This window comes from Tupaia chinensis, unplaced genomic scaffold, assembly GCF_000334495.1.
Source record: "Tupaia chinensis unplaced genomic scaffold, TupChi_1.0 Scaffold145592_1, whole genome shotgun sequence".
In the NCBI taxonomy this organism is placed as follows: Eukaryota; Metazoa; Chordata; class Mammalia; order Scandentia; family Tupaiidae; genus Tupaia; species Tupaia belangeri.
Window position 1 is genome coordinate 2,079,819 of NW_006205449.1, and position 25,255 is coordinate 2,105,073.

The following is a 25,255-nucleotide window of genomic DNA, read 5'->3' on the forward strand; positions in this document are numbered from 1 at the left end:
TTCCAGGATCTTGGGCATGTGTGCATACATGCCTGGCATGTTTTTCCTGCAGATGGGTCTGGGGCTTGAACCTAATGTTATGCCATGTGGGATCCAGGTGCCTTAACTACCATGCCACTGGATAGTCCTGAAATTTTTATAATTAAAATGAAAAACATTCAAAATAAATAATAAACCCAAAAACCTTAACTAAAATAAGCAGGGAGGTAAATTAGAAGGGGACAGATTGCCTAGGGGTCCTTCTATCCTGAGTATCCTTCAATTTCAAGAGCATTGCAGAAACTCTTCTAAAGGAGAAGGAAGAAACTTTACAGGGACACCTCACACTGAAGCCACTGTGGATTCAGGCGTTGCTGGCCTCTCCCAATGCACAGCACTTACACACATATGTAAATAAGAACTTTGTGAGTGAAGACGTTTTTCTAAATCCCCAGTAAATACTTCAAATAAAATAGGGTGTCCGTATTTTAAAACAGGGCCCCTCACACACACACATTTAAATGCCTCTTGTTTATTTCTGTTTCTTCTGGCAAGCTCTAAACAAGAAGGGGGTGCTTCATGGGTGCCTCCAACCGTCTGGGCACTTGTACGTGTCATTGCGTCCAGTCGTCCCAACAAAATGCAGGGCAGCGAGATCTGACGAGGTCCAGAGGCCTGCTAGGAAAGGTGGGGCGAGGGCCCAGCTCACCTGCTCAGGAGCATGCGCTTTCCCACCATGCCGGATGCCCTCGACCCCCAGAGGGGACGATGTCGCTAGACCCCTAAGAAGATGCAGTGCACTGTCCTTCCGTGATAACCCGAAGGACCGCTCATTGCCGGGCTCACTGCAGCTCCCGATACTGTCACATTTTCCTTGCAACAAAGTGGAGGAAGCTGTGTCTGACATCTTTGTTATTTAATTATTATACAGTTACATAATATTTAAAAAGCATAAAATACTGAAATCGATTTTATTTATATGGTGTAAAATTTTCAGTAACAAAAATTTCCTATCATGACAGATGTTAAGTAGAGCAGAAATACTGTCATGATTGACAGTTCAAGGGGATAACAGGAAATACGCTCAACGTCATGATTTTTCACACGGAAATCTCTAACTTAGGCTGTCTGGATGCGACAACTGCCCTATCACATTACTTGAGGAGTATGCGTGCTCGCCTGCCTTCTTCTGCACAGACGTGGAGGAGGGCTGCGACGGTCAGAGCGGCCAGTCCTCGCCGGTCAACACCCAGTTCACAGCGCTCGCTGGAGTCTTTCACTTCTCTTGGGACCGATTGTCTTCGACGACAATGGTTCTTCTAGGATAGGATTCAACTTCCACAAATATATACCGGAACTCACACTTGCTGCTTTCAGGGTTCTGAAAAAGATGCATTCCAGGTGTTATTTTTCATTCCCAGCACGTTCCTGACACGGCACTCAGAACCACCTCGTGTCACTCTCACCTCTTTCACCTCCACGTGCACTGTCCCTTGCTTCCCCGGCTCAGAGCCCTCGATGTAGAATTTCACTCGCATGTGTTTCAGCCCATCTTTTACATATTCCACAAAACTGCCAAGAAAATGAGAGAACGGAAGTCCACGTCCTGTCCACCTGAAAACCGTCCCTGTGCTTCCCACGTGAGCAGACGGGTACCTGACATGCTGCCTTCGACCGCGCCGTGTCGCCTCCCCGTAGCCTTTAACCGGCTCGCCAAAGATGCCGATCACCTGCAGAGGAAATGCAGTGCTTTACTGCTGTTTGTGAAGTTGCCTGAGGAAATATTTTAGGATAAACCAAGTGATTGAGTTTTTGAAACACAAGTCAGTAAGCCTAGGACCATTATGAAAATGACTCCAATAATGAGAAAATTAAAAAAAAAAAGTTATTACTCAGAAAACATCCTATACATAATTTAAAACTTTCATGCAGAGGTTAAAATAGGTAACTTCAGGGTCACTTGAAGTTTCAAAACAGTGTAGGTTAAAGTTAACCTGTTCTTGCTTGCCTTATAAAAATCAAAACAAGGGTTCATGTGTTTCTTTACTAACACCTTGTGTTTAGAATATAAAATGTGTAAACATCTCTAACGAGTAAATTAATGAGTTCTAATACTGAAAGCTAAGAAGGCAAAATGATTTTTGAAGCCACTAAACACATTAAAGAAAAAAAACAATAACGATATATTTACCAGATCTTACAGGCATGAATAGATTATTCCTAATGAAAATTCACATGAAGTAGAACTGTAGTTTTTATTGAGTTGGAAATATGTTGGAACCCTCTCTAAAAAAAAATGCAAACCTGATGTCAAACTAAGGACATGTGGGTGCCAATATGATAAAAAATTTTCTTATCTGTCTGTTGAGTGTTTTCAGTATCACATTTCCCAGGTGTCAGTAGAAAAGAATCGCACGTTAAGAGGACAGAGATTAAACACTGAGGATGTGAAACTACAGGAGCGACTGTCCTGGGCACATCGGAGGCCTTCGCGTTTAAACCTTCCAGGCAGGAATGGTGCCCGTAGAGCAGACACTGGTGAACACTGACCACATCGAATGGTTACAGTTTAATTCTTATTCACAGAACTCTTGCAAGTGGCGATGTGATGGACTGAATTCCTTGCTTTGTATTTGCGCTATGGAGTTTCATTTTGTTCAAAATGCCGGCACAGCTACGAAAGGCTCACTTTTCACCTCTTAAATTTTAGGTGCATCTTAACGCTTGCTCGCTTCTACTCACATTTACTTTTGCAGCCTGTGAGGGTGTTTCTTGCCAGTTATAACTTGGAATACCGATAACTGTAATGGGAACTTTCCCAGTCCCTGCTCATTTTCAGTTTGTTTAGGGATGCTTTTCCCTCTCTGCCTCCTCCTCCCTGGTTCTAAAGACTGTCAGAGTCCAGTTAAATCAGTGGGTTGAAAAAGAAGATATTAGAGACCAATACTTCCGAGATTTCTGCCCTGGCATGATCTGGGAAGCGGATGGAGCATTTAGCACCAGTATGCGGCAGGGAACCAGCCAGGGCTCCTACCTGAGCAGATGCCAATCCTCCCCCGGCAGGCCTGCGCCTTCCACGTTTCCTTCATGCTGCTCCTCGGTCTGACTGAGGAACAGCCCTGATGCTCATGATGTCACATGCCCTTATTGTTCCAGGTACAAGACTCAGGACTTTGGTGAGTCCTGGGTCACAGTGCCAAGGCTTTCCTCTCAAGGAGTAAGAAATTTGGCCTTTCACGGGTGACACTGGCTTGCTATGTGGCTGGAAGGTCGGGAATTGAGCTTTCCTCTGGACAGGGAGCCTTTCCACATGTCTGCTGCTCCTGATGAGCTGGGCAGACTCTGCACAAGCACGGGATCTGGAATCAGCCAGCCTGGTCCAGGTTCACGGCCACGTGGAGCTCCATCACCGCTGTGTCAGTTTCCCCTTCTGCAAACAGATGATGGAGTACCGACCGCAGATGGGAGGACGGGGCTCTGAGCCACCAAGCACCATGCCTGCATAATTCATTCTCAGCAAGTGCCAACCACTACTGGCATAGGCAGGAGGCCAGGAACAGCCTGGTTTGAATGACCAGAAACTTACCATGTGTATGCTAAACATTTAGTGTCTAAGAACCATTCGTAAAACAACCCTTTCCTATGTCTAAAAAACACAGCCTTGCATTGACCTTGGGCTGCTCTCCATCAAAGTGTCTCCAGTACAGAACCAAGAGCTCCTGACATCCTCACAGCCAGCCATCTTGCACTGCCATGTGAGCCTTGCTCGCCCAGAACCAACCTCGGGATGTGATCTGCATTTTTCCAAGGCTTTCCCATATATCTTATTAGGACTGGATGAAGAAAAAAGTTCTTTGAATATTGCATAGAACAAACCACCTGAAAATTCAAAAACAAAGAAGATGAAGCAAAGCGAGAGCAAGACAAAGAGGGGCATTACGAAGACTCTGGGGGGTTATACTTGCGGTTTGCAACCTGTAATGCCGATCCCAATAATCACCACAATTAAGTAGGTGAAATCTCTTCCGGCTTCTTTTACTGCAAAGAGAAAACACCGACGAGTCAGTCACACATGTTCTGCCGTCACCACCCCTGTGGGTCCAGCAGCTGAAGCCTCAGGACCAAAGCAGCTCTGGCACACCACAGCAGTGGTGCTCAGAGCTCCCTGCACATTGGAACTGCGGCACAGCTCTGGGGGCAGGGCCACGGGATCATCACTGCAGTGCACCTGATGGCCTTTCACAAGCAATCCAGTCCCTCGGAGTGAAGGCTGACCCTGACTGGGCAACCCTGGACAAATAGCTGCGGTTCACAGGTTAGGGAGAGTGTCAGCTTTGCCATCCCACAGGACAGGGGACCAAAAGGGACACCAGCTCTTAATAGTCAGTAACTCTCTCAATGCCACAGCTTCCCCTCACTAGCTGGTGCATAAAAACAGGACGAATTTGGAATAGGAATTTGGTTGGCCAAGATGTATAAAGTGAACATATTTAGAAAGTGAAAACAGGCTGTACTTATTTTTGTCACACCGGTAAGAGAGGTGTACACAGAATAAACAGAAGTTCTGAGAACGGAAGGAATTCTATGTAGACATCCTCAGAGGACACAGTATGTAAGTACATGTAACTATATATGTAATATGTAGACGCATCTTCATAGGCATGCAATCACACTGCATTAACCTAACAATTACATTTATACTTTTTTGGTCCCGGGGCCCCAATGCCTTGGATTTCTGAATGTTCCTCCCAATAGTTCAGTCCTGCCTTGCTTTGGCAGGGCACGTGACAGGTCTTTTTTCCCACCTGTTCGGTCACAAGCAGCCACCACAGCGTGTGAAGGCCGTGCTGAACACCGCCCAGATTCTGTACGTGTCTAACACACCTGTTTAAGGTTACGGCACAGCTGTCTCCCATGGGGGCTCCCTGTTGCCTACTTTTCTCTGCTTGGTCCTTTCACTGTATATGTATGTATGTATGTATATACATACATATATATGTGTGTGTGTGTGTGTGTATATGTATATATATGATACAAGAAATGGAAAATTACTTGCTGATGATAACATGTATGATTATGCTACTTTACAGTGTATTCTGGATGGGAAATTGCATTTTGTATGTTGTGATGATGTTCAGCGAATGAACGTAAAATTAAATGAATTAAAAAAAAAAAGATGCAGTGTCAGATGCAGTAACTGTGAGAGCACAGTAATGCACCTGCACCCTCCTGGTATGGGCCACTGATTCGAAGAATGCCTGCTCTTCTGTATGCACTGACAAGCAGCAGCAGGAGCTTGTAGTCACATGAAACAGATGACAGGGTCTATCTGTGGGCTTTTCCAGATAGCCTTAAATAGCCAGAACCTTCTGGACCTGGGCTGTCTCATATAGTGGGCACTAACTATGCAGGACTATTTTAGTTGACTTTAAATTAGTTAAAATGAAACAAGCCAGGCTTATCAGCCACAAGAGCAACATTTCAAGTGCTCAACAGCCACACGGACCAATACTTCCGAGATTTCTGCCCTGGCATGATCTGGGAAGCGGATGGAGCATTTAGCACCAGTATGCGGCAGGGAACCAGCCAGGGCTCCTACCTGAGCAGATGCCAATCCTCCCCCGGCAGGCCTGCGCCTTCCACGTTTCCTTCATGCTGCTCCTCGGTCTGACTGAGGAACAGCCCTGATGCTCATGATGTCACATGCCCTTATTGTTCCAGGTACAAGACTCAGGACTTTGGTGAGTCCTGGGTCACAGTGCCAAGGCTTTCCTCTCAAGGAGTAAGAAATTTGGCCTTTCACGGGTGACACTGGCTTGCTATGTGGCTGGAAGGTCGGGAATTGAGCTTTCCTCTGGACAGGGAGCCTTTCCACATGTCTGCTGCTCCTGATGAGCTGGGCAGACTCTGCACAAGCACGGGATCTGGAATCAGCCAGCCTGGTCCAGGTTCACGGCCACGTGGAGCTCCATCACCGCTGTGTCAGTTTCCCCTTCTGCAAACAGATGATGGAGTACCGACCGCAGATGGGAGGACGGGGCTCTGAGCCACCAAGCACCATGCCTGCATAATTCATTCTCAGCAAGTGCCAACCACTACTGGCATAGGCAGGAGGCCAGGAACAGCCTGGTTTGAATGACCAGAAACTTACCATGTGTATGCTAAACATTTAGTGTCTAAGAACCATTCGTAAAACAACCCTTTCCTATGTCTAAAAAACACAGCCTTGCATTGACCTTGGGCTGCTCTCCATCAAAGTGTCTCCAGTACAGAACCAAGAGCTCCTGACATCCTCACAGCCAGCCATCTTGCACTGCCATGTGAGCCTTGCTCGCCCAGAACCAACCTCGGGATGTGATCTGCATTTTTCCAAGGCTTTCCCATATATCTTATTAGGACTGGATGAAGAAAAAAGTTCTTTGAATATTGCATAGAACAAACCACCTGAAAATTCAAAAACAAAGAAGATGAAGCAAAGCGAGAGCAAGACAAAGAGGGGCATTACGAAGACTCTGGGGGGTTATACTTGCGGTTTGCAACCTGTAATGCCGATCCCAATAATCACCACAATTAAGTAGGTGAAATCTCTTCCGGCTTCTTTTACTGCAAAGAGAAAACACCGACGAGTCAGTCACACATGTTCTGCCGTCACCACCCCTGTGGGTCCAGCAGCTGAAGCCTCAGGACCAAAGCAGCTCTGGCACACCACAGCAGTGGTGCTCAGAGCTCCCTGCACATTGGAACTGCGGCACAGCTCTGGGGGCAGGGCCACGGGATCATCACTGCAGTGCACCTGATGGCCTTTCACAAGCAATCCAGTCCCTCGGAGTGAAGGCTGACCCTGACTGGGCAACCCTGGACAAATAGCTGCGGTTCACAGGTTAGGGAGAGTGTCAGCTTTGCCATCCCACAGGACAGGGGACCAAAAGGGACACCAGCTCTTAATAGTCAGTAACTCTCTCAATGCCACAGCTTCCCCTCACTAGCTGGTGCATAAAAACAGGACGAATTTGGAATAGGAATTTGGTTGGCCAAGATGTATAAAGTGAACATATTTAGAAAGTGAAAACAGGCTGTACTTATTTTTGTCACACCGGTAAGAGAGGTGTACACAGAATAAACAGAAGTTCTGAGAACGGAAGGAATTCTATGTAGACATCCTCAGAGGACACAGTATGTAAGTACATGTAACTATATATGTAATATGTAGACGCATCTTCATAGGCATGCAATCACACTGCATTAACCTAACAATTACATTTATACTTTTTTGGTCCCGGGGCCCCAATGCCTTGGATTTCTGAATGTTCCTCCCAATAGTTCAGTCCTGCCTTGCTTTGGCAGGGCACGTGACAGGTCTTTTTTCCCACCTGTTCGGTCACAAGCAGCCACCACAGCGTGTGAAGGCCGTGCTGAACACCGCCCAGATTCTGTACGTGTCTAACACACCTGTTTAAGGTTACGGCACAGCTGTCTCCCATGGGGGCTCCCTGTTGCCTACTTTTCTCTGCTTGGTCCTTTCACTGTATATGTATGTATGTATGTATATACATACATATATATGTGTGTGTGTGTGTGTGTATATGTATATATATGATACAAGAAATGGAAAATTACTTGCTGATGATAACATGTATGATTATGCTACTTTACAGTGTATTCTGGATGGGAAATTGCATTTTGTATGTTGTGATGATGTTCAGCGAATGAACGTAAAATTAAATGAATTAAAAAAAAAAAGATGCAGTGTCAGATGCAGTAACTGTGAGAGCACAGTAATGCACCTGCACCCTCCTGGTATGGGCCACTGATTCGAAGAATGCCTGCTCTTCTGTATGCACTGACAAGCAGCAGCAGGAGCTTGTAGTCACATGAAACAGATGACAGGGTCTATCTGTGGGCTTTTCCAGATAGCCTTAAATAGCCAGAACCTTCTGGACCTGGGCTGTCTCATATAGTGGGCACTAACTATGCAGGACTATTTTAGTTGACTTTAAATTAGTTAAAATGAAACAAGCCAGGCTTATCAGCCACAAGAGCAACATTTCAAGTGCTCAACAGACACACGTGGCCAGTGGCTACCTACTGGCAGCACAGTCAGTCCACTGCCATCACTGCCGAAGGCTGTATTGGGACAGTGCTGTCTGGCCATTTGGCAGATATTATGTGTGTCTCCGCCACGCTGTCATGTTAAAGCCGGTAAGTAACAAGTGGCAAGTGTGCTGGAAGTCTTGGTAAGATATGTGCTCCCAGTGTGAGCGATGGGCCCAGAAATCCAGAGGCTCACTAACTAAGTCAGTGAAACTCATAGGGGAACACTGTCTGGGGCACGCTGGGACATCTCTTCCATGTAAAATACAAATGACTGCATCCTCCACTTCCTGCCACAATGTTTGATAGGCCTCTTTGGATTTTTGAAAAGAGAAGTTCCACATTTGGTAATACTGTTCTCCATTCTGAATGGGGTCCCGACCAGGAAAGGGCTCTGTGCAGGCCCAGCCTGCAGTGCAAGCAGTAGTAATGCTGAGCCAGACAACCTGGCACACACGCTGCTTGACACATCTGTGCCTCTCACTGCCGCACACGGGCTGGGCCTCTGTGCTCAACTGCTGGGACGAGTGAAAACTGGATTACATTTTTGATTCGTTCGGCAGATTACAAAACAGCTGGCAGGATATGCTTCATGTTTTTGTTAAACATTATTAAGTATAAGTATCAAAATACTATAGTCAATAGTCATCTTTGTAAGATATAATCACATCTGAATTGCTTTCTCTGCCTTTTCATTTTTTTCTGTAAATTATTTGTGAAATGAAGAAATAAATAATAAGATAATTAAATTTAAAATAGATGAGAAAAACAATCTCTCTCCAATAGAATTACATTTTATCCTCCTTATTTGGTATGGTTATTCTGTAACTGCACAGAACATCTGAGGGCAAGAAATGTTTGTGACATCCTGTTTTTTAAATTGTCAGAGGACCTGTGCCTTCACCAGAAACAGTGAGACAGAGAGACAGAGAGAGAGAGAGAAAAAAAAGGAAGTATAAGCACCCTCTCCTCAATGAGGTGGTCATGGGCAATCCCTTCCCCCCTTCTCCATTCTGTTGGGATTTTGGGCGTGTATCACATTCCCTGGAGGTGTTTTTCAAGCCATTGGGCTGAGAATCAAACCTCAGTTGCCACATGGGATCTGGCTCCCTTAACTATTAGGTAACAGGTCCCGCTCTGTTTTGGACATCTATAATTTCATAGTAAACAGAATTTAAATTAGTTTCTGGGCATAAACAGCAGTTACTTAATAGAAGTTTCCATTTAGTTAACCTATGTGAAAATTTTCATATTGAATATGACTCAATAATCTCTTTTTTAATTCACCCTATCTAATTACTCTTCATTAGGTACTAATGAACTAAGGTACTAGAACTAAGTTGAGAAAAAATTCCTCGACATAATGCAAGAAAGTTATGCCCTAATTCAAAATCAACTTTCAAATCTGTGTTCAAATTTGTGAAGAAAACTGCAAGTCTATATCCTCTGGATTCTAAATTATGTTTAACGGTTCTGCTTTTTATTTGTGCGAACTGTTACTCCATCTTTAGTAAAAAGTTTGGTGTAAAAAGCCACTGGCAGCTCTTGTCATGTTTGCTGGAATACTAATCATTACAGAAGTATTCCTCTTTACCTTTCTGAGATGTTGAGATGGCGGTTTCTCCTCTCTGACTTCTGTGCACGGACACCTGTTTGCTGCTGTCCTCTTTTGCTTTCAGGGCACTGGGTCCCTGCGTCCAGATGGCTTTCTGGGTAACTCTAAGGATATCTCGAGGTCCCACCGTTTTCATCTGCTCTTGCAGCCACCATCTCAAGCTGGGTTCAGTCTTCAAGCAAGCTTTGTTACATACGAGGTGTGGCAAAAACAATCGCTTCCCCGAGGACCTGTGCAGCTTTTCTGAATAGTGCACAACTCGTAGAAAAATACTAATCATGTTCACGGAGAACTGTCCCACTTAGGAGCCAGCCCACTATAATTAGCAAGGCTTCACAACCCTCCACACACCCGCTAGATACGTATCCGCGCCTACGCGTTCTTATTACATGGCGTGCAGGGGAAAAACGTCAGCTCCAGCAACGGATACTAAGACAAAAGTTCTTCCAAGATAAGTTGATATGCACCTTAGCGTCTGTCCTCTTTTTATTCGGATTTAAACGCTCTGATTGCCTTGTGTGCCGACTGACATTTACAGTCTCCCCGCCGTACCTTCGCAAAGCAACCTGGGAAGCCTCCCGGCCTCCTGGGAGTAGTAGTTTTCGGACCTCACTCCTAGCCGCGTTGCCCAGCGGAGAGGCTATAGAAGACTACAACTCCCACAATGCAAAGCTCCGCGCCCGCCGGCCCTTTCCACGGCCCAGGAGCCTCTGCGGGTCAGGAGCGCACGCGCCGCACGTCCTCGGGGCGACGGGGCGGGGCCATGTTTGTGGGGGGCCTTCCAGCACCGGATACCGCCTACTTTTAGCGGAAGTTGTGAAACTCAAAAAAGTGGTTATCAAGTACGTGTTCTCGTAACCCCTCCAGAGAGGGCTGTATCAACTGGGAGAAAGCGGGACACCGTTCCACTGTGGCATTGTTCCTCAGGGACACATGATTTAGGTTTTGTGTTCAGCTTATGCTCGGGAAAACCAGACGGTAAAGAGCCAGCAGAGACGAACGAGGCTGCCACGACGCAGGCGGAGGTGTCGTGAACTCCGAGCGGCGGGCCGATGGCCACACGTCTTCGGGAGCGTGGGAAAGAAGTCGGCCCCAGAAATTTCTAGAACCCCGCCCAGGGAGACGGAGTTAAGGCTAAGGTCTCAGGCCGCCCGCCGAGCCGGCGCCTGGCCGTCAGCCTCGTGCGCACGCGCGCGTGGGCGTGGCTTGGAGCAGTGCGCCCCTTCCCCCGGTCCCGCCAGGTCTCCATGGCGACCGGGCGCGGTCGGATGCTGCAACACTGGCTGCAGGCGCTGGGCCAACCCCTCCGCGGCAGCGGCGCTGGGCTGGGGCGCGCCGGGTTCTCCCGCTTCAGGTGATCACCGCCGGGGTGTGGGCGGCTCCTTGGCCGGGATAGACCCTCGCCGGCCCGGCTCCCGCCACGCCCCGCCACGCCTTCTTGTGGGTTTTTATTGGTCCTGGCCTGGCACTGTGACTTTTTAAGGCGGGAAAGGTGTGAAAGGGCTGTCGAAGGAAATCGCTCCACCCTGGAAACTTGGGATACCCCACGTTATGACAGGAGTAGGGTCGCTTCCCAAGGATATAGTCTTCTGCCTGTCAGCTGGCGCCTTGGGGACGGGGTAGGCCCCTGCAGCTTTCTGGGGGATGCTCTGCACGTGCGGGCAGATGCAGACCTCAGGTCCAGATGCAGGGGTCTGTGCCTGCTGGAGGCCGGTGGCCGAGAGGGCTCTCCACCCGCACACTTCCTAGAGCAGTTTACTTCTGCGTCGTTCCTGTGTTATATTTTCACCTTCCTGGAACTGGAAATCACCTTTCAACTTTCTACCTTTTATTTATTTTTTTGTTATCTTGTAACTTGGAGAAGCCTACATCTACTTTTCAGAATGACCTTCAATTTAATGGGAAGAAGTAAAGTGATCAGTATCTCTGGAGTGTCAACATGCTATAAGGATACCTTATTAAATCTGTCTCATTTTATCATAAGATGTTCTAGTCTTGTGCCCCTCACCCCAGTTCACCAGGTGGGAAGATAATGCTAAGAACAAGTGGCATTCTTTTTTTCCCTCCAAGTAGTAATTTAATTTACTGTTATTTTTAATTTGATCAGAGAGAGAGAGAGGTAAAGTGAGAAAGCTAGTCACCATGTCCAGGACTCGGTCCTTGGTAGGTCATGTGGGAGTCCAGTGCCTCCATCACTAAGCCACTGCCAAAACCACAGGTGGCATTCTTGAGGATTATCTATTTGACTATAAGACTCCTCGACTTACAGGTATAAAAAATCATGCATAATTTTTTCATAAACCAAGTCTTTGTTTAAGCCCCTCTTCCCCAAATTTATTATTTACTAGTTCAACTACATAAGGTGTTTTTTTTTTTTTTTTTTGACTGTCCAGGACTCTGTTCCCATGTCCTTCCTGGATCTCCACGATCCCACTTACTGGAGTTTCAGAAGCACAGCCATATTTCTTAGCCCTGTGGTAGTAGTTCTTGATTCAACAGCAGTAATGCTAGACACATCACAAGACTGGTGACAAATAAATGGTGATAATGATTACAATATTCTATTACGTAGGAGACAAAGACTAGAATTTTAATAGGAAACTTGAACTTTAGATCAATTTACCACTATTACTAAAATTAGTCTATTTTATATAGTGTTCTGTTCAGGGGGAAGCAAAATGATTTTTATGAGATTCGTCTTTCATTTCTTTGTAAATGGAAGTGCATTTCTGGTGGAATGTGTGATTAGAATGCCTGTCATTATGCTGGTAAAGCAACCTGGCGTTTCAGCCTGTGATTTGGAGACACATATATTCTTTTTGGTAAAGAAAAACCAGCTGCTAAGTAAAGAGTGATTGACCATGGCCAAAGCAAGTGGTTATTGTTTATGTCTCATTGTGGAAAATTAGGTGTTAATAAGGAATTAGTGGTTATTAACACAAAATATGAATATGTATAAATATCACAATCTACAAGAAAACAGAAAGTATATCAGTTATATCAGTTTAATTTATACCTGTTTTAATTTATTTGCCTTACCAGATGTTAAAAGTTAGGCACAGAAATTAGACTTAAAAATGCTGGACTTACACTGTCTGTGCAAACTCCTGATTTTCTTTCCATTTCTCTCAGTCATGTTGTGACCTAGAACCAGAGATTGGCCAGATGCTGGCCCCGTGCATTTGGTCTTTCCAGCCACCAGCATTGTCGGCCAAATAAACCTCTGTTCTTTATGATTAAGTTTTTTAAAAATGGAGTTATTCAAAGCTATCAGGCACAGATATGTCATTTAAAAAGTGTTTTTCACCTAAATGTTATCTTGCTAAATGTTTCATATATGTCTACACCTAACCTTGTAAACAGGTGTACACTGGATGAGGACATACGTGGGCCTTACTTGTTTGGTAATTGTGTGGCGTTTAAAAATGTGTAGTAGGTTTATGCTATGGAGAATGCAGATGTGGTTTCAACAGTGCCCAGTGTTATATTAAGATGTGCTGAGGCCTGGTAGAAAGAGCTCAGAGAGGACAGCAGGGGTGCTGATTTCAGGGGCCCTCTGCCTCTGGCTTGAGTCTTTAGGTCTCTCTTATTGCCTAGAGCCTTTGTCCTCTAATCTGTGCTGTGAGGGGCTCTATGAGATCTCTTTTAATGAGGAAAAGCAAAACAGCAAAAAATAGATTTTAACATTTTTAAAGTGTGAAAACGTGGGTAATAAAATAGCCTTCATATTCCAGCTAAACAAAGGAGGATGAAATAAGTTTTAAAGCACTGAGCACATTACCTTCTACAGAGATGGGATTAAGTAGTGTTTGTAGAATTGAACTGAATTAATAAATCTATTAAACATTTGAGTCAGTGATGGAAGCATATCCATTTGTTCTCATATCCTATTGATTGGGGGTTTAGGTAAGAAAAGACTTTGGTACATTTTTGTTGTTCTGAATAACTGTTGGATTATCAGAAAACTTGTAATGCATTTTTTGCATAGAAAACCAGAAAAAAAGTCATGATTTTTCTGATGACCCAATAGTACCAAATGGGATTTACCTGTTGAACCCTTATGTAAAACTATCTTTGAGTGAGAGTTACAGTGTGATTTTAAGGACCCTACTAAGCATATGTATATACATAGTGCATATATATATATATATATATATGTGTGTATATATATATATATATACATACACACACACATATATATGTTCATATATATGCACTATGTATACAAATGTACATACATATGTATATATGTATAAATATGCAATATGTAAATATATGCATATATGTGTATATATATGTATGTGTGTATTTATGTAAATGTGTATGTTTACTGAACAGTCTTTCATCTGTCCTGAGCACACAAGTAATCTCAGTAAAAGCTTGATGAACTGTACTGGCCTCTGTCGCTTGGCACATCTGGGCACCCTTGCACAGTGGGCTGGTGCCAGCAGGCAGGGGATACATTGGACATCTTCTTGGTGGTCAAAAGCTTTGTGAGGAAATGTGTACTAATTTAACTGAAAGTAATACAATGCATTTTAATGATAATACAAAGAAATTATCCAATAGACTGCAATATTTGCATTAATTTTTGAGATTAAATGAGAGATTTCTAGGACATTTCCAGTTCACTGCAGGCTGTGCTACCAGATTTCAGGTGACATGGATTCAGCTTCTTCCCAGGCTACTGTGTTGGAAATGCCCTTGAAAACCACTGCTCCAGGCTGAAGGATTGTGCTATGAGGCTGTGACTCGTAGGCTTCTTGTACATAGGACTCTCAGTCCGGAGAATTTATTACATATTCAGTATATCCAGGAGGATATACAACAGAAGCTTCTAATCTCCAACAGATCATGGGATTCATGAACTATTAATACCTTGTCTTCCCTCCAGTCCTTTTCTTCATGTTTGTGATTACTTTGTCTCTTAGAAATACAAAAATAAGTTTTTGTGATACATACTGATACAACCTGCTTTTTCAGTTAACGTGTTGCCAATTTAGCAGATCCCTGTTGACTGCTGCCTGCAAGCAGAATGTGCTTGCCAAAGAATCAACAATGAATAAAACCCGTGCAGTGTATCTTCCCCCATGGAACTTACATCCCAACAGCAGTGAACAAGACGGAGAAGTAAAATGCACAGTGGTGGATAGTGACATATGAGGAGAGGAATGAGGGAAAGGACGTGTGTGTGTGTGTGTGTGTGTGTGTGTGTGGACTGCAGTTTAGATAGTGTGGTCAAGGAAGGTCTCAGTGAGATGAAGATACTGAATAAATGCCTGAAAGAGGTGAGGGAGTGATCCAAGCAGGCAATTGTAAGTCAACGTGGTCTTATTTCTGTCTTAAACACTTTGAACTGTGTTGAAACTGTGCCTTTTAATAGAACATCATTGACTCTATAGAAGCCATATAATTTAAACAACCCCCTATACTGTTTCTAGTATTTGTTACTAGTGTAGACAACTTTTAAAAAATAATTATTTATTTTATTTGCCATTTTTAATTTTTTAATTTGACCAGAGAGAGACAGAGAGACAGAGAAAAAAGAAAAGTGAGAAAATAAGTCACCTAGGTCCAGGACTTGAACTGCAGTCAGCCATGTGGGAGTCCAGCACCCTTAACTGCCATGCCATCACAACTTTTTTTTTAGAGAGAGATTTTTGCTATAGGGCAGTGCGCTTATGAGAGACAGAGAGGGACAGAGAGACAGAGAAAGAGAGTGAGAAATCACCCCCCAGGGATTGGCCATGCCTCAATCCCTTCTCCTCTGTTCTCCTCTCAGCATTTTGGGCATACATGCACATGCGTCTGGCATGAGTTTTAAGCTGCCGGGTCCAGGACTTGAACCATGGTTGACTACGTGGGAGTTCAGCAATGTAACTATTATGTCATCTGCTGGTCCCCACCAATGTAGATAACTTTGACATAGATATTCTTAAGTAAACTTTATGGCACATTTTTTTCTCCTTGGGGTACATATCTAAAACTGAAATTCCCAACTTAAAAAAAAATTATCTTGGGAGGCATGTGTTGCCAGCATTTTCCACCTCAGTACATTTGTTACCCTCCCAGATACAGAAAAGTTTATTCTGGCACCCTATGTCGGGGTGCCAGGGTGCAGATGACAGTGAATATTTATGGAGGGTTACTGTGTTCCAGCCATGGTGCTTGTTTCTAAAGACTCAAACTTCTCACGGGGAGAGAAATGCATTCTGTGGCTACTCAGAGCACGTGGGGGGCTGTGCTTGCCAACCAAGGCGGACAGTGTGGTGGGCGGGTTGCGTGCCCACTGGCGTGTGTACATCTTGCGGTGTCATCTGCAGTAGGCATCAGGCCAAGCTGTCGCCTGCTCAGCTGCAGCCCAGGCCTCTTCTGCTGTGCCTCGTGTAGCGACTGTGCTCACAAGTTGAGGGCCATCCTCTGTTAAGGTCTGTCATGTGAGGATTTCATGCTCAGCTGCCAGAGAGTTAATTACTCTTCCTTCCGAGATCTTGGGGTGTCTCTTTTTCCCAAATTATTGCCATATCGTTTTTGAGGTTAGTCCAGGTATATCTGGAGAATCAGTCTGATGGAAAAAACATGGTGGCTAACTCTGAGTGAACAGAGGACATGTTGGAAGCGTGTGGTGAAATGAGCATCTGAACAGTGTATACTCTAGATTTCAGTCACCTCTTAAATAGCATGCTGGGTGAGGGGGGTCAATAACCGATACATACCTGTTGTATTTGTCTAAACAAGCAGTTTCCAGACTTCCAAGAGAAGTAGCATACCCGCCAGAGGCTCCCTTGGTGGGCTGCTGCCAAGGGCGATATGGCTTTCGGGTGCTTCAGACTCCCTCCAGGTAGCTGCTGAGCTCCACTGGTTTTCAGGCTGATTACACACACACACACACACACACACACACACACACACATAATTGTCAGAGGGTGTGTATGCTGTCCAGAGAGAGAGGCAGAGAAGACACCCTTCTCATATTCTCATAGGGTACGGTCATGCCACAATCCTTTTTCCTTCTTTTCTCCATCCTGTTAGGAATTGGTGCACATGCCCGTGCACCCAGAATGGTTTGAGGACTGATCTTAATTAAAATTTAAGAACTTCTGAAAAAAGACTAAAAAAGACTAACATTTTACCTTATTTTGTTGAATCTAAAAAGTCACTGATTGTAAGATATGCTATTATTTTATGTACCATTAAAAAAGATGGCCAATTAAGTAAGTTTTGTTGAGGGGCCAGCAGGTGGCATGATGGTTAAGATGCTGGACTCTCACATGGCCAGCTGCAGTTTGAGTTTTGGACCTAGCAGTTTGCTTTCTCACTTAATCTTTCTCTCTCTCTCTATTCACATTAAAACAAAAACAAAAACAAAAAAACTACCCCAAACCAAAAAAACCCAACTAAATAAAATTAAATAACAATGACTCTTTGAAAACCACATTCCATTGCATGTAAGGTGTTAAAATGAAAGACTGTGGATGAGTACATGGTCCTTCTTGCAGTGATGACTGCCCAGGCTAGAGCTGCACCTGGCTGTTTGTCTCAGAGACCTGCAAAGGTGGAGATGTGTCGACAGTCCTAGCTCACAAATCTGAAATTTTAGAAAATGTACCCGTGCTGTCTTCATTAAGTTTCTGTTGTATTAGTAAGCTGGCCAATCGGTACATCTTATCTCCGTTCTTTTTGTGCCCATTAAATATATTTTATAGCAACTCTTTGGCAAGCTGATGACCTATAATAAAAGTAGGTGTTGAGACCAACAGATGGCATAATGATGATGTTGCTCAGCTCCCACTTAGTCAACTATGGTTTGAGTCCCAGACCTGGCAGCTTAAAACTCACACCAGGCACGTGTGCGTGCGTGCCCAAAATCCCAAGAAGAGAATGGAGGAGAAGGGATTGTGGTGTGGCCATCCCCTCTGGGGGGTGATTTCTCACTTTCTGTCTCTGTGTCTCTGTCTCTCCCATGGCACTTGCATGCCCTATAGCAAAACATTTGTCTCTAAAAAAGAAAGAGAAAAGAAAGTAGGTATTAAACCTTAGGTTGAAAACACATCAGAATTAACCCAGCCTTCATGCTGACTTACTCGGGAAACTAAATAGGCACAGTTCCTTCCTTCTTGTCCTCCTCTCTCCAATCCTCCTTCCTTTCCCTTTGTCTTTTGCAGAGATGAAGTTTTATGGTAAGTGATCTTTAGGGCTTCTGTAGGATTCTGTAGAGGGAAGCAGATAATTCACCTCATTTGTCAAGTATGTAATTTGAATTTGCCACATTCACTTCCAGAAAAGGGCCAGGTGTCCGGTCTGTGGCTGGCTGCGCTGCTCAGAGACAACATGCCAGACAGGAACTGCACTGTGAGAGGCCCTCCAGCAGCTCCTCTGTGTCCTTGGATAGGTGAGTAGCAGACGTTGTCCGAAACTTTTTTTTGGGTGGGTCTCTAAGCTTGAAATTATTAGAGAAAGCTTTAATGATGTATAAACCAGCTTGCTATTTTGAGCTCTCTGAGAATAGGACTGTGTGGGAAGAATGCACACCATGTAGTTTGATGTGAGTCATGCGCCTGTCACCACTGCCCTTATTAGACTAGTTCCATGAAACTAAACTTCTGAAAGTGACAAGTAAATTTAATTTTCCTCTTATTAAAATGTTCTTCAAAACTATTCACTTTCTGGTTGATAAAGGCCCTTGAAAGAGGAGAAAGCAGATGAAAGTATACTCTCTTAAAAGCTCAAGAATTCTGTGGATTTCTCAGCTTTTAATATTTTGGGAACCCATTTTGCCATGGCAGAATTCTTTGCCATGACCCTCAGCACAAAGATTTGTAGACTATTGGGAACCAGTAGTTAGCGTAATGGCTATGTCGCTGGACTCCCACGTAGTCGACCACGGTTCGCATCCCGGACCTGGTGGCTTAAAACTCATGCCGGGTGTGTGTGCGTGTGTGCCCAAGATCCCGAGAGGAGAATGGAGGAGAAAGGATTGTGGCATGACCATCCCTGCTGGGGGTGATTTCTCGTTTTCTGACTCTATGTCTCTCTCTGTCTGTCTGGCGAGCACACGTGCCCTATAGCAAAAACCTCTCAAAAAAAAAAAAAAAAGATGTGTAGACTATTTAAAAAAACATATTTGAAATTGATGCTTAGATGTTTGTGGATTCAGACCATAGTAATATTTATGAAACACCAGCTGTATGCTAAGCATTGTGTGAAAGCTTGGTGTTAGTGTGAAGAGACATTAATACCAGAAGAAGTAAGGCTCCATAATCTCTATTGCAAAATTGTGACTCAAACATAAGTTACCTGACTTCAAGTTCTAGACGTTCAAAACTGTGTCATAACTAGCTTGTCTAACAGTGTACATATTTACAGTGTGTTTTTAGAAAAGAGGTTTAACTAAAGGACATTACGCTTTAAAAACCTATACTCTGGGAGTAGGCTCTTACATGCAGTAATCTGACATGTGAAAAAGAGCAGATATTCCTTCACTTGGCTAATGCAGCTGTACATCCTTGAGGACCCACTCCATGCTTGATCCTGAGGTTGGTGCTGTGATACCTAGTGAGCCCGAAGCCAGTGGTTTAGAAGAGAGACAAATTTTAAAAGAAATTCAGCAGTCAAGCATGGGGTGGATACTGTCAAAACAACAGATGGATTCCACAACCCAAATAATGAGGTAGGGTGGTAAGGAAAGACTTCTCAGAGAAGTGACATTTAATATGAGAATGGAATGTTAAGATAAAAGAGCTTGGAGCACACACCAGGGAGGGGAGCCCCCCAAGTGCTGCTGGAGCAGGAGCGGCTGGGGCAGTGAGGCCTGCTGGGGAGCTTGGACTTGATGTATTATATGGGGTGATGTCGCTCAATTAGCTCCTTAGTTTACTGGTTTTTTTTTTTTTTAAGCTACACTGATTTAAAAAATAATAGGTAAGGCCAGCCAGTGGTCTTTCAGTTAAGGCAGCTGAATTCCACATGGCCTACTATGTGGTTTGAGCCTTGGACCAAGAGTCTTATAAAAACTTGAGGAGTGTGTGTGCATGCTTTCTCTAAATCATTGAAGTGGGGAGAGTTGGAGGAGAAGGGATTGCGGCATGCCCATGCCAATTAGGGAGTGCTTTTTTGCCTTCTCTTTATCCCTGTCTCCTTCTCCCTCTTTCTTTTGGTCTTTCTTCAGTAAGGGTATACACCATTTGGCAAATTCTAAAAAGTAGCTATGTATTTTTTATAAAATAGTTAAATCAATAAATAAAAACAATATAGAATGGATAATTCAAATGGTTATAAAAATGCATTTTTTTGTAACTTTGTTGCCTCTAGCCTTAGTTATCTTTGGCACTGGGGTGGGGGTTGGGGGTAGGGTGGTGAGGGAAGGAGTGAGCTCAGGGAGAGGGAGAGGAAGAGAAAGGAAGAGAAAGAGAAAGCAAAGGAAAGTGAGAAAGCATCCCCATGGGGGGTACTCCTGTCCTGTGGCAATCCCCTCTTCTCTGTTTCTCACTCCTTTTGGGATTTTGGGCGTACATACACACGTACCTGCTGTGTTTCTCAAACTGTCAGGTCCAAGACTTGAACTGCATTAATCAGCCACCAGCTGGCTTGAGGACTTGGATTGAGCTAATTTCTAAGCAAAACTTCCTGTTTAATTCTCAAAAAGTCTCTGGCTAAATCTCTTAGAAACTTTGAGCCCTGGTAACATTAAAATAGTGACAAGTATTAAATGTGTGTGAAGCATTAGTCAAATTTTCTCTGAAAAGTTGCTTTTCTTCCCTCCCTCCCTCCCTCCCTTCCACCCACCCTCCTTCCTTCCTAACTTACTTACTTACTTACTTTCTTTCTTTCTTTCTTTCTTTCTTTCTTTCTTTCTTTCTTTCTTTCTTTCTTTCTTTCTCTCTTTCTCTTTCTCTCTTTCTCTCTTTCTCTCTTTCTCTCTCTCTCTCTCTCTCTCTCTCTCTCTCTCTCTATCTTTCTTTCTTTCTTTCTTTCTTTCTTTCTTTCTTTCTTTCTTTCTTTCTTTCTTTCTTTCAGAGGTTTTTGCTATAGGGCATGTGTGCTTTCCATAAAACAGAGAGAGACAGAAAGCGAGAAATCACTGCCCCAGGAGAGATGGCTACACTGCAATCCCTTCTCCTCCATTCTCCTCTCAGGATCTTGGGCACGCACGCACATGTGCCCGGTGTGAGCTTAATTCACCAAGTCCGGAACTCGAACCACAGTCTCCCAGGACTGATTATTTTCTTACGAAATGTTTGATGACCTAATTCTCATCATAAATGAGGTACTTTCAAGTAATTAAAACCACAGGTAGAAAGATGGCATTCCATTTTAAACTGGCCAATGAGTTCTTTCCCTCTAGGTCTTTTATCCCCAGATCCCTCCCCTTCTTGATACAGTCTTACATGGCTCCCTTTTCATTTACCCTTTGACTGAAGGTGCATAAAGACCCCTTCCTGCGTCCCTAACACTAGCAGTGCCTTCTAGGCACTTTCTGATTCTTATGGTTTTGTACAGTTTTAAGACTATGGACCCATGGACATAGGTGGAATATTGAAAATACTTCCCAACCTTATTTTTGTTTAGGCATGTTCATGAGATAGTCAGTTCAGAAAACCTGATGGGGCTTGGTATCTGCTTGAACCCCAGAGGAAGTGATCAAAAATGTGAGGGCATTTTGGAGAGAAGAGTGGCATATGTTAGGGGGGAAGTAAGTTGAGTTTCATTCCACTGATTTTTGGGCAGGGAGGGAGTTTTAAGTTTTCATATTAGTAGCTAAGAGTGTGTTCTTGGGACCAGCAGTTAGTGTAATGGCTATGTCTCTGGATTCCCGTGTAGTCGACCGTGGTTCGCATCCTGGACCTGGTGGCTTAAACTCATGCTGGGCACGTGTGCGTGTGTGCCCAAGATCCCGAAAGGAGAATAGAGGAGAGGGGATTGCGGCGTGGCCACCCCGCCAGGGGGTGATTTCTCGCTTTCTATCTCTCTATCTGTCTCTGTCTTTCTGGAGAGCGCATGCACCCTATAGCAAAAACCTCCCCCACCCAAAAAAAGAATGTGTTCTTTACCTTTTCTTTCCTTTTTTTTTTTAAAAAAAAAAAAGGAAAGAAAAGATAACTGCCAGAAGGTGAATGCATTGGCCAGGAAGAGACAGACAGGAGATTTTGAGGGAGAGGGAGAAAGCGCCCGTCCTCTCCAGTGGAGCACGGTCACACCATAATCCCTTCCCCTCCATTTCCCATCCTACGGGATTTAGGGCAGGCATGAACACACACCGTTACGTTTTTCAAGCATCTAGGGCTGCGATCTGAACTACACAGTTGGTCATGTGGTATTGGACCCCTTAACCACTAAGCCATAGGGTAAACTATCTCTGACTCTTTTATTTCCTTGTATCTCATTGAGGAATAATACATACTTGCACAAAGTAGGCTGTGAAATAGTGTGTAAATGATATTAAAATGGAAAGGAAGTTAGCATTTTGTTCCCATGGGTCTCTTCATTGTCGTATGTCATAAGAATTATAATAATCAGAAAATTTCAATCAAGAAAATAATTAAAGTACAGTTTTCCTGATACTCAGGAGGGGTCTGTTTATGGCCTTCTCTTTAGAGATGAACAGCCAGTTGTTTACTGGGTGATTTGTAGATTAAGCTCTGGTTTACCTTTTGATTTCTTTCTCCCAGAATGCCTTCAGAAGTCTTACTGCAGATATTTTCCTACTTGGATGCTGTGAGCCTACTGGGCATGGGCTGTGTGAGCAGACGCTTTTATCATCTGGCCAGCGACAAGTAAGGAGAACCCCAGATCTCTTTGTAAAGTTTGAAGACAGTTTGATAGACAATATCAAAAATAGCAATAACATTTTAAGCAGTAAAGAAATTTTTTTGAGAGAGAGTTTTGCTGTAGAGCTCATGTGCTTGCCGAGAGACAGAGAGAGACAGAGAGACAAAAAGTGAGAACTCACCCTCCAGGGGGATGGCCATGCCGTAATCCCTGCTCCTCTGTTCTCCTCTTAGGATTTTGGGCATGCATGTACATATGCCTGGTGTAAGCTTTAAGTGACCAGGGCCGAAACTCAAACTGTGGTTGACTACGTGAGAGTCCAGCGATGTAACCATTATGCCACCTGTTGATCCTAGCATTTAAAAATTTTTAAGAGAATTACTATTGAGAATACTTTCAGACATAAATATAAATAATATAGCAAATGCTTTTAAGTAGTCTTGTGATATTTTCAGTGATCTTTATGTATATGTATTTCAAGAAAGGAATATATTTTGCATGTACCCAAAAAAGATCAATTTTATTTGTTTTATTTTATTTCAAGTTCTTTTATACACTCAGTCACATTATTTAGCTTGCAAAGTGAATATTCCAACATGTGTACATTTCTCACCAGTTCAGTTGATAATACTATAAAGTTGTCTTCAATAGATAATATCTCTTTTCTTTGTCCCATTAATGCTTTGCCTCTCTATTTTTCTCCTTAATGTCCTTCCTCTGTGTCTGTTGGAGAAGGCTCTTCATATCTGGCAGCCAAGGGGCTTGGCTCGTTCAGCCTGGATTAGGACCACAGTCTCATCCACATTGAGCAGCACTGCAGGAACCCTCCTGCAGTAACTGGCCCTGTTGGCCTCGGGCAGACCCTAGTGAAAGAGGAGGAAGGGGCTGAGTCAAACAGCCTTATGGATTCCTCCCAAACTTGCCAATCAAGTGCACTTGCTCAGTGAGGCGAGTAAGGGAGGACAGAGGCCAAAGGTATCCTCACCTGGAGGCTTGCTTCTGGAAATGGAGAGCGGAGCAGGTGCAGCCCACTGAACTGGGCTCACAGGGCATCTAGGAATAAAGGCGGAAACCTCTGACTCTGTTCTGTCACTGTGAGCTTTGCCTACAACTTGGGATTTTTCTTAGGGGAAAGGAAGGTGATGGAATCCTCTTGGCTTCTAGTGAAAAAATTTTGGTCCACAACTGAACATCTTTACTTTTTAGGCTCCTATTTAATTCAGATTCAAAAGATCAGACAAGTATCGGTCCTACATAGAACCCATATATCAACATTAGCAAACATGTCCGAGAATGCAGATTTTAGCTGGTGGAATTGTTTAGTAGGTAAGGAGATGGAAAATGACAGAGGGAAGGCTGTGATGCTGTACAGTTTTAGATATGGTGGGGAAGAAGCACGGCCTGGCATGGTGGTTCTCCAAGCCAGCCTGCATCAGGGCCAGCAGAGGAAGTTTTAACACTGTGGGTCCCTAGGCTGTGTTTTGGAGGTTGTAATTCAGTGCTCTGGAATCTGTATTTTTGAAGTTTCTCTTTGTCATGCTAATGAAGTCAGTTTCCAAAATGACTAATCTAGTGTACCTTTGATATTAAGTAAGAGAATTGCTTAAGTAAGATGTTCAAAGCAAGCCCTCAGGTGTCATTAAAGCTGTCCTCCACTGTTCTCATACTGAGAAGGGACATATACCATTCCCTGGTTGGCAAGGTTGGCTTTTCTTATTTTTTAATTTAAAAAGATGTTCCCTGTATGGGAATATCTGTCTGCCTATCTTTCTATCTCAATACATATGCACTCATAAATGCATACCTACACACAAAAAAACACGTCAGTGTTTCTCTTTGTCTTGCTTGGAAAAAAGTTTTGCTTTTTGGAGACTGTTAAAAGCATCAAACTTAACATTTTTATTTTATAAATAATCAAGGGAAACAATTCAGTACTTTAATTCTATGATGTAAAACATTTTATTTAGGCTTCACTTAATGGTACATAGGATAATGTGTATGAACATAGTTCAAAGCACAAGTATGGGCGTACTTACGGTTACTTAATGTGCAGAGCTTACAGTCCGATTCTTCTCCCCATGGCAGTGTTGGTTTCTGTAGTTCATGAGTGCTAGAGTGTGTGAGAAAAGTAGTTTAGTCAGTGCTGATGTGAGAAATTGGAGATCTCACAAAGGTCTTGGTAAAGCAAAGGATCATATGTAAGTGAGGCGATGAGTAAAATGAATTCAAAGAAAACGTGAGTAAGTTTATATGCAAAGGGAGTTTTAAAAGTGTCCATTCAAGGGATTTTGATGAAACAGGCTCCGATTTATCTTAATATACTCAATCATCACTTTGCTTCCCTGAAAGTCCAGAAATTTTTGAACTGGAAACATGAATACTTTACTACAAAAGTTTGGTGTGAAGTGATTTGGTGAAGTGAGAAAAGGCTTGAGAATCCCATGTGAAAAAGGGGTGTTAGCAGGGGTTCAACTCTGAGTTTCTGTTAGTCGGGAAGTCCACGCAGCAGCTGAGTCAAGGAGATATGTTCCCGAGCTGCACTCTGGAGGAAGAGTCCTTTCCTCTGGCAGTTAGTGAGGGCTTATTCCCCTCTGGATGTCTGTGGTCCGTGGTGTCTCCGCTGGGCCGTGGTGTCTCCACTGGGCCGTCTCCTTCTGGGAAGTTATTTCCTCCAGGGGTCCTTGGTTGTTGCTGTTTCACCTCATGATGTTCTTCATAGAGAAGTGGAGATACAAATTGCAGATTATTGCATTTTATTCATGTAAAACTCACCTTCCTGATTAGGAAGTGAATTCCTGCCTC

General features: G+C 43.8%; 1 protein-coding gene across 1 annotated transcript; it reads right to left on the bottom strand.

Moving 5' to 3' along the window:
* Positions 1 to 931: 931 nt before the first annotated feature.
* Positions 932 to 10,267, bottom strand: TIMM21 (translocase of inner mitochondrial membrane 21). Its single transcript, XM_006168120.3, has 6 exons — positions 9,665 to 10,267; positions 6,520 to 6,582; positions 6,326 to 6,423; positions 1,636 to 1,709; positions 1,446 to 1,551; positions 932 to 1,360 (listed from the first exon to the last, which is right to left on the bottom strand). The coding sequence occupies exons 1-6, from the start codon at positions 9,963 to 9,965 to the stop codon at positions 1,256 to 1,258; spliced, it is 747 nt and encodes a 248-aa protein (XP_006168182.1). The 5' UTR covers positions 9,966 to 10,267; the 3' UTR covers positions 932 to 1,255.
* Between the last annotated feature and the right edge of the window lie 14,988 nt (positions 10,268 to 25,255).

Excerpts from the sequence above, each read along its gene's own strand:
- TIMM21 (XM_006168120.3), bottom strand. The coding sequence starts at position 9,965 with ATGATTAGTATTTTTCTACGAGTTGTGCACTATTCAGAAAAGCTGCAC. Across the intron at positions 6,583-9,664 it reads CATCTCAACATCTCAGAAAG|TAAAAGAAGCCGGAAGAGAT; the intron begins GTAAAGAGGAAT and ends TTCTCTTTGCAG. Across the intron at positions 1,361-1,445 it reads TGCACGTGGAGGTGAAAGAG|AACCCTGAAAGCAGCAAGTG; the intron begins GTGAGAGTGACA and ends CATCTTTTTCAG.